The sequence below is a fragment of the Delphinapterus leucas genome, chromosome 14, assembly GCF_059928025.1.
Source record: "Delphinapterus leucas isolate spDelLeu-1000000601 "Yukka" chromosome 14, BTC_Dleu_Yukka2, whole genome shotgun sequence".
NCBI lineage: Eukaryota > Metazoa > Chordata > Mammalia > Artiodactyla > Monodontidae > Delphinapterus > Delphinapterus leucas.
This window is the reverse complement of record NC_143142.1, coordinates 21,896,463-21,910,620: the sequence shown is the minus strand read 5'-3', so window position 1 is coordinate 21,910,620 and position 14,158 is coordinate 21,896,463. Positions and strand designations below refer to the sequence as shown.

Here is a 14,158-nt window from a genome sequence, read left to right as displayed (position 1 = left end):
TATGCTACTATGTTTATAAAATGCATGACTCATAACTTGTGCCTTTAATCAACATGAAACACCCTTCTTTGTGCTTTTTAAATGCTTTTGTTTTAAATTCTATTTTGTCTGATACAAATGTTGCTCCATATGCTTGTTTTCTATATACATTTGCCTGGTGAGCCATTTTCCATTCTTATGCTGTTTTGTTTTATGTGTATTTCCTATAAATAGCATATAGCTGGAATTTGGATTTTTCACTTAAACCAGAGCCTCCTTCTTTTACAAAGGGAATATAATCCATTCATATTTATTTTTGATTATTTATATATTTGGACGTATTCCTACCATGTTATTTCATGTTTTCTCCTTACCATGTTTCTTGTGTTTTCCTCTTTTCTTATATGTTTTGGAATGATTGTTGTTCTCTGTCTCTCACTGGCTCACTGGCTCACTTCTGTCCTCTGTTTCTCTCTCCGAATGGTTTGGTTCTATTCTTCTGCTACAATGGTCTTAAAACTTTTTTGTTCACATGGTCCCTAAAATAATTTAGTAAAACTAGATACCACATTCTAAATACACCCCACATTTTAAACATCTAAAATTTCTCATCATAAGCTTAAATATTCGTTGCAATGGATGTCATTTCTAATGCAACTGGGAGTATTGACATTTTAAAGTAAAACTTTTGTATCACTCTTTTAGCTGTGTTCAATGGAATCGAAATACCACAGTTATTTGCCATCCATCATCACACATTTGGAAATATGAGTCAAGGATTTGGCCAAGAATAGCTGGCTGGGGTGAGGAGGTTTGCATATTCTGGGGCCAAGGATTCAACCAGCCATTGCCAATAGATTAATTACATACATTTGTATACATGAGAATTTAATAGGCATCTGTTTCCTTATTGTCAGAGAACAGAGTTAAAATCATGAAAAGAGGGAAAGCTAGAACAAACGCTTTGGTGTTGAATTGGAGTTGGAGTTATTGGTGTGCACTCATGAGTTTTTAATATATAAGATAGACCGATATAAAAATAGGTATAGACATACAAACATCTATATATTTCTATATCTTTCTATGTGGGTATGTATACACATATATATACAAATATTATTTCCTAGTTCTATCCACTGAGACAACCTAGAAGCAATGACACCCCAGTGTCAAAATAGGTATTATTAATAAGTACAAAAGCTACTAATTAACTTTAGGAGACAGCATCTTAACCAATTGGTAAAAGTTAATATCACTGGTTATGGGACAAATTGACATCTCCTGCCTCCTGATATGATGCACCGAGAAGAAAACAGCATCACTGTGTGGTATTCCTGCCCAAAACACATAAATCATGAGGTTACATCAGACAAACCCACACTGAGGGTCATTCTACAAAATAATTGACCCATACATTTCAAAAATGTCAACATCAGAAAAGACATGAGGCAGGCTTCCCTGGTGGCGTAGTGGTTAAGAATCCACCTGCCAATGCAGGGGACACGGGTTCAAGCCCTGGTCTGGGAAGATGCCACATGCTGCGGAGCAACTAAGCCCCGTGCGCCACAACTACTGAGCCTGTGCTCTAGAGCCCATGAGCCACAACTACTGAGCCCACGTGCCACAACTATTGAAGCCCGTGCACAGCAACAAAGACCCAACACAGCCAAAAATAAATAAATAAATTTATTAAAAAAAAAAAAAAAGAAAAGACATGAGGCCCCACCCTGCATGGAGCCTCTCCCAGCAGTGGCGGAACCCAAGACACCTCCAGCGTTCCGATGGCACGCTCTCTCGATGGCCCGCTATGAAGAGGTGAGTGTGTCTGGCTACGAGGAATTCACGCAGGTGGTGGAGCAGCACAGTGGCAAGACCATTTTCGCCTATTTTTCTGGTTTTAAGGACGCTGAAGGCAAAAGCTGATGCCCCGACTGCGTGCAGGCTGAACCAGTCGTACGAGAGGGGCTGAAGCATGTTGGTGAAGGATGAGTGTTTATCTACTGCCAAGGAGGAGAAAAACCTTATTGGAAAGATCCAAATAATGACTTCAGGAAAAAGTTGGAATTAACTGCAGTGCCTACACTACTTAAGTATGGAACACCTCAAAAACTGGTAGAATCTGAGTGTCTTCAGGCCGACCTCGTGGGGATGTTGTTCTCTGAAGATTAAGATTTGATGATGGCACTTGTGTCTTTATTTCCTGATTTGCTCTAGAATAAGAGAATCTGCATACTCGCTTTGAATTCATGTTAGCAATAAGTAAATAAATGATGATAAAAAAAAAAAGATGTGAAAGGACTGAGGAACTGTTCCCAGTTGAAGGACACTAAAGAGCATCATGAACACCATATGCAATGCTTGATCTTGGAGCAGATCCTGGACTTTAAAGGACAGTATTTGTGTATATATTTATTTATTTATATTGAACTATAGTTGATTTACAACATTGTGTTAGTTTCAGGTGTACAGCAAAGTGATTTAGTTATATATATATATATATATATATATATATATATATATATCCAGATTCTTTTCCCTTGTAGGTTATTACAAGATATTGAATATAGCTCCCTATGCTATACAGTAAATCCTTGTTGTCTATTTTATATATTGTAGTGTGCATCTGTTAATCCCATACTCCTAATTTATCCCTCCCCTGCCCTTCTCTTTGGTAACCTTAAGTTTGTTTTCTATGTCTGTGAATCTGTTTCTGTTTTGTAAATAAATTCATTTGTATTATTTTTTAGATTCTGCATATATGTGATAGCATATTTGTCTTTCTCTTACTTCACTTAATATAATATTCTCTATGTCCATCCATATTGCTACAAATGGCAATATTTCATTCTTTTTTATGGCTGAGTACTATTCCATTGTATATGTATATATATATACCACATCTTTATCTATTCAAATGTCAATGAACATTCAGGTTGCTTCCATGCCTTGGCTATTGTAAATAGTGCTTCTATGAACATCGGGGTGCATGTATCTTTTTGAATTAGAGTTTTCATCTTTTCCAAATATATGTCCAGGAGTTGGATTACAGAATCATATGGTAGCTCCATTTTTACTTTTTTAAGGAACCTCCACACTGTTCTTCATAGTGGCCATAACAATTTAAAATCTCACCAACAGTGTAGGAGGGTTCCCTTAAAGGACATTATTAGAAGAATCAGAGAAATTTGAATGGAGTTTGGGGATTAGAGAGTGATACTGTATCTCTACATATGCTAATTTCCTGATTTTGATGGTTGCACTGCCTCTATGAGAATATGCCTTGGTTTTAGGAAACACATGCTGAAGTATTTAGGAGTAATGGGGCATCATAACTGAAACTTATTCATAAATAGTTCAGAAAAAAATTGTGAATGTATATATAATATATGAGATACACGCTGAATATATATATACATATATGAGATACACACACATACATACAGAGACTGATAAGGCAAACACAGTAAAAAGTTAACTGGTGAGTCTTAGCAAAAAGTCTGGGGCTTCCCTTGTGGTGCAGTGGTTGAGAGTCTGCCTGCCGATGCAGGGGACACGGGTTCGTTCCCCGGTCTGGGAAGATCCCACATGCCGCGGAGCGGCTGGGCCCATGGGCCATGGCCGCTGAGCCTGCGCGTCCGGAGTCTGTGCTCCGCAACGGGAGAGACCGCAACGGTGAGAGGCCCGCGTACCGAAAAAAAAAAAAAAAAAAAAAGTCTGGGTGGGCTTCCCTGGTGGCAGTGGTTAAGAATCTACCTGCCAATGCAGGGGACACATGTTCAAGCCCTGGTCCAGGAAGGTCCCACAGGCCACACAGCAACTAAGCCCGGGCGCCACAACTACTGAGCCCACATGCCACAACTACTGAAGCCTGCGTGCCTAGCGCCTGTGCTCCGCAACGAGAGAAGCCACCTCAATGAGAAGCCCACGCACTGCAATGATGAGTAGCCCCTGCTCACCGCAACTAGAGAAAGCCCACATGCAGCAACGAAGACCCAACGCAGCCAAAAAAAAAAAAAAAAGTCTGGGTGAAGAGTCTGCCGGAACTCTTTGTACAATTCTTGCATCTTTTCTGTAAGTTTGAAATTATATCAAAATCAAAAGTTAAAAAAAAATCAACAAGCTCTTTATTAAGAACAGAAAACTTCCCTTATTTCTCTTTCTTAAGTTATATTTCCATTCTACTTTCCTTACAGACTTTTATCTCAATGTAATATAGTTTTATGTTTAAAAGTCTACTATTGATTACCCAATAGGCTACCTTGCATAAAAATATACACATTTAAATATTTTAAAGCTTTCTTCAAACCATAAAAAATTATTCTACATGGAGCTACCATAACAATTAAAATCAGTACAAATTTTACAAAGTTTATCAAAACAACAAATATTCCAAATTTTGATAATTATTAAACATAGAGAGTAAAATATTGGAAATGTATCTTTGCACCATGTATCAGTGGATTAATAATACTTATTGCTATAGTGAGGCAGGATTCAGCATTAATTTTATTCCTTTTTTTAATTAAAAAAAGTGCCCCAAAACATTGTTCGTATAACTAAATGGATGGGGAAGGAAGGCATTTTGTTATAACGATGTCCTTCAATTGTCTGAACATCTTTTAAGTTAGAAGCCAAGTCACATAATGACCTATTATTAAAAATTATTGTATTCCAGTCCCAGCTGACAACTCAATCTTCCATCAGTTTTGTTGAAAACAAGGAATTAGAACCAATGGAGTTGGAAAGGGATTGATACTCAGTGATGAGGGTCATTTCCTTTTTCAATCTCATCACCAATAGCTTGACTGGTCTATTTGTTCGAAGCTCCAGAGATTTTTCTACCTCAGGGCAGTGCACCTTGGGAAGATTAAGCATGAGTGATGTGAGTGAAGAGTGCTTGAATGGAGACTGTGAAAAAGACAGGTGGGAAAAAGAATCAATAGCCACCTGTGGTCAGTGGCTACCATATTAGAGATCAGTTCTCGAATTTTAGTTTCAGATTGCTACTGGGTTTGGTGTAGTTCTTTTACTTATTTAGACTTAATGTTCTACTGTTTCTTGCATTTCACAAAGACTAAGAACTTTGTATTTTATACATTTTATAGCTCTTATCACAAGTGCCTAGTAACTGTTTTAAAATATTACTGGCATCTGATGCAAGAATTATCAGAGAAGTGTTACAGAGAGGATATAAAACTGTTCAAAGGTTTGGACACGAGTGTTCACGATTCCACAGACAGCAATCTGCACTGGGTCCAATTACTGTTTTTGAGTATGATTTAACAAGTTTATCAAAAAGATGAAAGCCTTGAAAACAAAGCTGGGGGAGTCAATTTCAACATTCCATTTCTACCCAATTAACCAAGACTAAAATGCAATCCACTGGCTTTTTCTCCTCTGCCCCAGCATCTTGTACCTTCTCCTTATGGTTACTCATTTACACCATGATGGACTAATAGAGGCCTCATGCATTTTCTTTTTATGTCTAAATGATTTAAATTTCTTCTAGTTTCCCTGAGATTTCTTACACAGTGCCAGACATTCTTTTGGCATTCACAAATATTAACTTAAAGACTGCATGACAATTACATGATTTTTCTCAGAACCTCTTACAGCTTTCCAAGGTCCTTTAACAGGAACGAGTAGGTCTCAACCAGAAGGTATTCTGAAGAATTCTCCCCAAAGGTCCCAGGGCCAGTAGTGAGTCTCCCACCCCTGCAGGCACTTTAGGACCCAGCTAGCTCAACGCTGATGGGAGTTAAAAAGGAGGCAGGCTGTTTTGTCCTGGTCTCTGATTAGCCCCCATCTCTTTCCCAGTCCACAGAAGCAGCCTGTGTTCAGGATGGCCTGAGCTGGGCCAGCTCAGTTTAAACAAAGTCATTGATTTACTCTGCCAATTTGGAGAAGAAAATACTAGGAGGCTCACAGTCCAGTCCTGGGAATGACGGAAACTATGCCCTTGAAAGGGCCTATATATCGAAAGACTGAATTGCTTTCATTCATTCCTTCTTCCCATACTGTTTTCTTCCCACCAAAATATAATTGAAGAGCTAACCTGACTTAGTAACACCGAAGAATTACCTGGAAGGGTTCTATCTTTTCACTTTTTGCATATCTTCCAACCACCAGCTACGAGATTTACTCATCTCTGCATCCCTAGAACCTAGAACAGTGCTGACTGAGCATTGAGGAAGCAGTAACTACTTATTAAAGAACTGTAATTCTAGGGAACTTAACATTTTGTAATTTGCTTCAAAAAAGTGAAAATGCCCGTGTAGGGTGTTTCCTCGGGTTTCTCCATTTTAATATTCCTGTGTCTAAACTGGTCCCTAGCTACCGTTCGGAGGCCCCTCTTTCACAAGTCCCCCTTCCCCCTTCCCCCGCCCCTTTGCGCCGTAACACGCCGGCAATAGCCCTGAACCTCCCCTCATGTCTTATACATGCCATTTTTTCATTTCATAATAATAATAATGTACGTTCATAGCAGAAAGTTTAGAGATGCAAAGAAAAATGAAATTACACGTATTCCCGCCACTCTGAGAGAACACCACGTAAGGTTTATTAAGCCTTCACTATGAGTTAAACCTAGTTTTAAAACGCGCGATCTCATTCCCTAAAAACTTATTTCACGGAATTTCTTTGCAGGCTTTTTTCTAACCCAAGCCCCGATTCGCGCTGGTCTTTCGATTTTCTGCTCAGCTCCGGGCCCTAAGTGGTGCACAAGATACAATTCTGTCAGGGGCGGGTAAAAATCTGTTAGTCTCCGTAAAAATTGGTCTGGAAATCTCTCGGTTTGGAATTAAACTCTGCGTCAGCCTAGGGGGGAAATTCCATTTATTGAGGAAACTCCGCCTGGCTCCGGACCCTTCCTCACGAGCACGTGGCTTCCCTAGACCCGGCCCTCCGTGCCCCACCCCCTCCCAGCGCCGAGCTACGCCTACCGGTCACCCCGGCGAAAAATGCCCGGCACCGCGGCCGCCACGCTGGACGCCCTGGCCCCACCCCCTCCGGATTGGCCAGACCAATGGGAGCCAAGATAGGCCTGCGTCACTCGGCGCTGGCCAATCGCGGAGGGCCACGATCGTTGAAAGGCTGGGCGCGGCGGGACCGGCCCGCTGGGCGGCGGGGACGCGTACTCGCGTAGACACGCTCCGGCTATGGTGGTGGTGGCAGCCGCGCAGAGCCCGGCCGCCGGGGCACCCAAAGTTCTGCTTCTGTCCGGCCAGCCCGCCGCCGCCGCCGCCGCCGCTGCCGCCGCCGCCGCCGGAGCCCCGGTCGGCCGGGCTCTGCCGGTCATGGTGCCGGGCCAGCGAGGGGCCAGCCCGGAGGCGGCGAGCGGGGGGCCGCCCCAGGCGCGCAAACGACAGCGCCTCACGCACCTGAGCCCCGAGGAGAAGGCGCTGCGGAGGTGGGCGAGGGTCGAGGCGCGGAGCCGGAGGGCGAGGGCCTGGGGTCTGGGACCGAATTCGAAGGCGAGACAGGGACCTGGGGCCGCGCTGACCGTCCGCAGCGCACAGCCGTTGGTGGCCGGGCCAGTCCGGTGCCAGCGTGGCGCGGGGCGGGGCAGGAAGTCTGGACTAGCAGATCCACAGCGCTGGGTGGAGTCCAGAGCTGCGCAGGCCTTTTTTATTTACTTCTTTTCTATCTCATTAGAGATAACCAGAGCTGGGTATCAGGGTACCTGGGTTCCAGGCCCTCTAGCTGTGACCACAAACCCGTGGTCAGCTTTTCTGAACTTGGGCTGTGACATGAAGCCAATTGGTTAACCTACTTTTTTTGGAGGCGCACGGAACTGAAATGTCAGCTGTTGAAGGCGGCTGGGAGCGCTGTAAGGCTCACTAGTCAAACTCAGCCTCTGCATCCTTAAAATGGTATCTACTTCATTAGGCTGCTGGGGAGATTGAGAAATGCCTAGTACTTAGTTCTCCGTAAATGTTAGTTCTCTTATGATCATTGTGCTTTTTGTGATTTATGAAGTGCCTCCTGGAGTAGACACGGTCCTAGGCTTTCAGCACCAGGGCCAAAGTCGCATCAGCCTCTCCCTCTTTTGAGTTGGGTTTAGGGAGGGAGGGTTTATGTTCTAGCGCGATTGCAGCCTTTACTAGATTTAATCAGTCCAGGTTGGATCCTGTTTGAGGAGATTGGAGTCAGGAAGCAACGGGGGAGTAGAAAGGGGAGGAGGAAATATCTTATGATGCAAGGTGAATAATATTTGTGTCCAGCCTTTGTGCTGTGGCCAGGGATGAGACGGAGGTGGATGACTCAGTATAGGGGAGAGTAAAGTAGGTCTTCAAGCTAGATCCACAGAAGGCTGATATATTTTTTTTTTTTTGGTTTTGTTTTCTTGAGGGGAGGAGCCTGAAGTGTATTTTACCATTAGTCTACCTTATACTGTAAATTAAAATGAAAGCACCAGGTGGCCAAGTTTTTAAATAAAGATATAAATAAGGTTTGAGATGACTCAGTGTGGTATATCTCTTTCTGTTCTCAGGAAACTGAAAAACAGAGTAGCAGCTCAGACTGCCAGAGACCGAAAGAAAGCTCGAATGAGTGAGCTGGAGCAACAAGTGGTAGATTTGGAAGAAGAGGTAAAAATACTTAAGGCCAAACTCGTATCTTTTATCCATTGTGTATCTTTCCCTTGGTTAATGGTTGCTTCATCTCCTTTAGAATACAATTGGACATATAATTAAAAGTTAAACTTTTAGTTAATCTAAGTTAGGGTAGATAGGTAGTTGGTTAAGTGGTGAAGCTTGATGAGAGCAGAAATGATTGACCCTCTTGGCATTTGGTGCTAGCTTTATCTCAAAGCTGGTGAATTACAACATTACAACAATGTTTTATCAGTTAGCACTAAAAAATTAGTAAAAGCAGATAGGAAATCATTGCTTAAACTTGAGACCTTTTCTGGCTTATCCAAAAGTCCACTAACGGTTCCCTTCCCCTTCTAGGGTCTACTTGTTACCTAAACTTAAATTGTTGCCAGTTACACATCTTGAATACGTAAGCATTATTTGTGGTGTTCTTTTTTTTTTTAACATGTTGATTTTACAGTCCACCACTACCACTTTTATTATTACCCACCAGTTCAAGATAGGATTTTTTTAAACGTCATATCTAAATTAAAGCCACAAGTCACTCTTTGTTGAAGTCTCTATTAGTAGTTGGGGGCATTGTGTTATATGTGACCCCGTGAGATGGCACTTCCCAAATAGCTTTTTTTTTGTAATTATAACCTTGCCTTCTAATACCCACTGTGAACAACTTCATAAGCATAGAGTGTTCCAAAAGACCCGGGAGAAGGAAAGGAAACCTACTGTAGTGAAACGCTGTCAGGTGGATTCTTAAGTGAAAGAATTAGATGTCTTAATAGCCTCTTCTGAACTTTCTTCCAGAACCAAAAACTTTTGCTAGAAAATCAGCTTTTACGAGAGAAAACTCATGGCCTCATAGTTGAGAACCAGGAATTGAGACAGCGCTTGGGGATGGATGCCCTAGTGACTGAAGAGGAGGCAGAGACCAAAGTAAGTCATGTCCTTTATTTGGTGCCGTATGTGAGAACTGGTTTTAAGTGACATGACCTCTTTCTTTAATGATACTTATTCATTTTTCAAGAGTGTAGTGAATAGTACTAAGTCTTAGTAATTAAAATAAGTTACATGACTCTCCAAGAGCAAGTACTAACAAATGCCAGTAGTCGACAAGATATATCTACCATGCCAACATTAAGGAGAACCAGGATAAGAGAGCCAGTCAAACCTGACTTTGAATGCTACTGAAATTATAGTGGTTCTTTGATGAATATGATTGAGAAGAGAAGGGATTCATTGTGATAGTGACACCTTTCTGATAGAAGAGTGATGTATGGGTTTTAATTTACGAATCATGGCAAATTCAGTGATAATACTTAAGTGGTCTAAGGTTGACAGTAGGGCAGTTCTACTCAGAAGATAATGTTCAGGACAAACTTTTTAAAAAATTACTATCCAAAAAGATTCTGGGCTGAAATTCACTATAGAACTTTATTACTAGGAACGTTATTCTTATTGAGAATATAAGTAAGATATTATTTAAGAATATTGGTCCTGCCTGAATCTTTGCTTGGGGAAGAAAAATGTTTCATTGTACAGAAAATCACAATGAAGTTAGTCTTACCTTCCTTTTCTTATCTCTTCTTGAGGAGGGCTCGAGAAAATGGAAATAACAAAGGTTTAAGGGAAAGGTTTCAGCTCTAAAGAATAGTTTTCTAGCTTTCTTGAAAGTCAAGAATCACAGCTTCCTGGCAAGTATTTCCCTGGGGACTCTCAGCTGTTGGAGCTGTTCATTCACTTTGGTCTTTCCTTCCAGGGGAATGGAGCGAGGCCGGTGGCCGGGTCTGCTGAGTCCGCAGCACTCAGACTACGTGCACCTCTGCAGCAGGTGCAGGCCCAGTTGTCACCCCTCCAGAACATCTCCCCATGGATTCTGACGGTGTTGACTCTTCAGACTCTGAGGTAGGGCTTATTCAGGTTTACTAAAGAGGTGTATAACTATTTAATTCCATTTGTTTGATGCCTGACATCCCTAACCAGACATATGAGGGCAGAGAAGGTAGTTTCCGTTGAGTTGGAGGTGAACATTAACTACCTTCCTATTTCCAGGTGGTTTAGGACATGGAGTGGAGTATAGATAAATGAGTCTGGTGGGTCCTGGAGGTCATCCTATAGCCTAATGATTAATTTACATTTTGGAACCTAGCACTAAGGTAGATTCTCAGTGCATTCTAATAGTTGAACTCCATTTAATTTTTCCTTTTACAGTCTGATATCCTGTTGGGCATTTTGTTCAACTTGGACCCAGTTATGTTCTTCAGATGTCCCTCTCCAGAGTCTACCAGCCTGGAGCAGCTCCCAGAAGTCGACCCAGAAGGACCCAGTTCCTTACCCGCACCCCCCTCTCCATCCCTGGGGACGTCATCAGCCAAGCTGGAAGCCATTAATGAACTGATTCGTTTTGACCACATATATACAAAGCCCCTAGTCTTAGAGATACCCTCTGAGACAGAGAGCCAAGCTAATGTGGTAGTGAAAATTGAGGAAGCACCTTCCAGTCCCTCAGAGAAAGATCACCCTGAATTCACTGTCTCAGTGAAGGAAGAACTTGTAGAAGATGACTTCATTCCAGAGCTGGGTATCTCAGATCTGCTTTCAACCAGCCACTGCCTGAAGCCATCTTCCTACCTACTGGATGCTTATAGTGACTGTAGCTATGAGGGTTCCCCTTCTCCCTTGAGTGACATGTCCTCTCTGCTTGGTGTAGACCATTCCTGGGAGGACACTTTTGCCAGTGAACTCTTTCCCCAGCTGATTAGTGTCTAAGGAGTGATCCAATACTGATGCCCTTTTCTTGACTATTACACTGCTGGAGGATATAGCACAGAAGCCTGTGCTTCATTCAAAAAGCCAAAGTAGAGGGTGTATGGTCCTAGAGAATTCCTCTAAAGTATTTGTTCAAACCTCATAGGTCACCCCAAGTATTGTCTTTTGACATTCAGTAGTCCAGGGTACACAGATACATTACTATAATCCAGAATTAGAGATTCTGAGGTTGTACCTTTATCTTAAGGGCAGTGGTTTGCCCTATTTACGTAAGCATCACTAGAAAAGTGTCTTAGACATGGAATTAATGAATGGCCCTTTATCATTTCTCTTTACCCATCTTGGCATCCCAGGCTTGCCTCTGATCTTAGGTCCTTTAGTTTGCTTCTGCAAGCAGAGAGAACACCTACCTGAGGGGGCTCCTTTTCCCTCATCATGTACAGTTCAAGTAAAGATCAAGAATCTTTTGTAAAATAGAAATTTACTATGTAAATGCTTGATGGAATCTTTCCCTGCTAGTGTAACTTTTGGAAGGTGCTTTCTCCATTTATTTAAAACTACCTGTGCAGTTAAAAAGTACAATGCAGTGTCTTTGTTCTTTGATTCCTTCTTGAACCTCAAGTCTTATTGTTGTTATTCTCTCTGGGTTTTCACTGTTTGCCATGGTAGTGATTTATCCCACTTCAGTGAGCATGCCACTTTTTAAAGTGACTGAAGGCTTTCCCCCCTTAATTACTGCCTGCTTCATTTCCTGGCTGCCTGAAGTAAACACTGAGCAGTTACTATATTTGAGACAGTTTCTTCAGCCTAATTGACCAGTATTACAGCTAGTAAATGGCAGAGCTAGAACACTTAACAACTTTTGCTATTAACATGTTAGAGAAGGACATGCCATTAAATATCAATACTTTTGCTATTATTATAGAGATTAAGAGGATTTTCTAGACTCAAACTCCCTGGGTTCAACTCTGCCACCAGTTCAGCTGGGTAACCCTGGGCATAAATTACCACTTATTTCCTCATCTGTAAAGGGGTATAATAGTATCTCTAAAGGCTGCTAGAGGATTCAAAGAGACGATGCATTATAAGCACTTAGTATATGCCAGGCACCGTCCCAAGCACTCAAAAGTTAACTGTTATCTCCTAATCCACTTTGGAAGGGTTTTAATCTCTTACAGAATTATATACACTCTAGGACATGTTTCACTAAAGAATGAACCTGTTACAACCCCCAAACTACAGACTTGATAACCTCATCATCCAAGGTGCATCTTTTCCTTGGGAATCCACTTACAAGATATTAAAGGAGTCCCCTAATTTATAGAAATTATTTTACCCATGCCAGCATTCTATGCCAGTGTTTACTGACTACCTCTGGGGAGGTCAGAGTGAGTGAGCAGACCAAACGAGGTGGGATTCGAAGAATCCCCAGCAGCAAGGCAAAGCAGGCCATGGTTACAGCCAAGTACAAGGGAATGCCTTTGGTGTGGTTGGGGGCGTGTCCACAAGCATACTAGTAGGCAAGAGAGCCTAAGGTCCCTGGTTGCTGAAACCAGAGCCCAATCCTAGTACTTGGCAATGCAAACTTGCTTAATCTCTGAGTTTCTGTTTTGTAAGTGTAAGAACAGTCCACCAGCTGCCCCACAATTAAAAACCTGATCACCAGATTTTCTAGAACTGAAAACAAGTGCTGAGAATCTATTTAGGGATTGTGTAGGCAGATGTAATTACAGATACATTTTAGCTTTCAACATTATAGAACAAGCATCTGAAGACTGGGGCTCAACTAATTTACATTCAATGACATCACGTGAAAGAGACAGCTGTACAACAGGAATAACACACAGGACACAACCTGTGTAGATTGAGTTTTCATTTCCTGCACAGATGGGTGAAAATTACTAAACACTCAGGATATCCTATCTTCATACTGAAACACTAAATGGAATGGTTAGAAATAAAAACATCTTTCTCTGCAAAACCAAAGCAAGATTTCTATTAAATGCAGAAGGTTGTCCATAACTCAAAGCAGCAGGTGACAGATACCTGTACACCATTTCCCTGGGCCTTGTAACACCAATGTGTGCTTCTCTGCTTTTCTACTAGGTGTGTTACTGGAGCAGGCAAAGTAGGGACAGAACTGTAGGCAGAGGTAATTAATACCTCCTACTCCAAGAGTATTTTATGGCATCAAATTCTAATCTTCTAAGATTAAATCTTTACCCTCTAACTAACTTCTAAAGTTAATTAGGGACAGGAAGACTGGCTTGTTTACCCACTAACCAGTCGCTGAAAGACAACATTCCTGTCTTGCTGGAGCTATATAGTCTAACACCACATAACTGCATGTAGCTCATCTCTCAAATGCCACTAGTAGAATATTTGAACCAAACTGATACATACAAAACTATATTCCCTCAAGGAGTTTAAAGTTACACTGCCTGAACCATACTTTATTGTAGATTATTTCAATGAAACCTAAACATGTTAGGTATTGCTGTAAAAAGACCACTGGTCAAGTAGGAACCCTAGACCTGGTGAATTGGATTATTATACTAAATTGTCACTATCTACTTAGGCTTAGTTTACAAATCTATAAAAATAGATAACTTTTAGCTGTGATTTCCAAATTTTGGTAAAGAAAACAATATCCCGAGTTTTCTGTAGCCGCAACTCAAACTCTGCCTGCCCACAAATCAGGGATCCACATTTATCAACTAATGGTTGTAAATATGCACGCAATACCGCCACCCAGTGACCTGTCAACTCAAGAAAGGAATGACCATGTAACTGGACATCTAGAGGAATTTTCCTACTCCCTA

General features: G+C 41.6%; 1 protein-coding gene and 1 pseudogene across 1 annotated transcript; both read left to right on the top strand.

Moving 5' to 3' along the window:
* The first annotated feature begins 1,704 nt into the window (after positions 1–1,704).
* Positions 1,705–2,471, top strand: LOC111162789 (thioredoxin domain-containing protein 17 pseudogene; annotated as a pseudogene).
* Positions 2,472–7,121: 4,650 nt separating this feature from the next.
* XBP1 (X-box binding protein 1) lies at positions 7,122–14,116 on the top strand. Its single transcript, XM_022550849.3, is given in 6 exon segments — positions 7,122–7,387; positions 8,471–8,567; positions 9,375–9,503; positions 10,327–10,386; positions 10,389–10,472; positions 10,779–14,116. Coding segments are annotated over 6 exon segments (1,179 nt in total). The 5' UTR covers positions 7,122–7,136; the 3' UTR covers positions 11,337–14,116.
* The last annotated feature ends 42 nt before the right edge of the window (positions 14,117–14,158 follow it).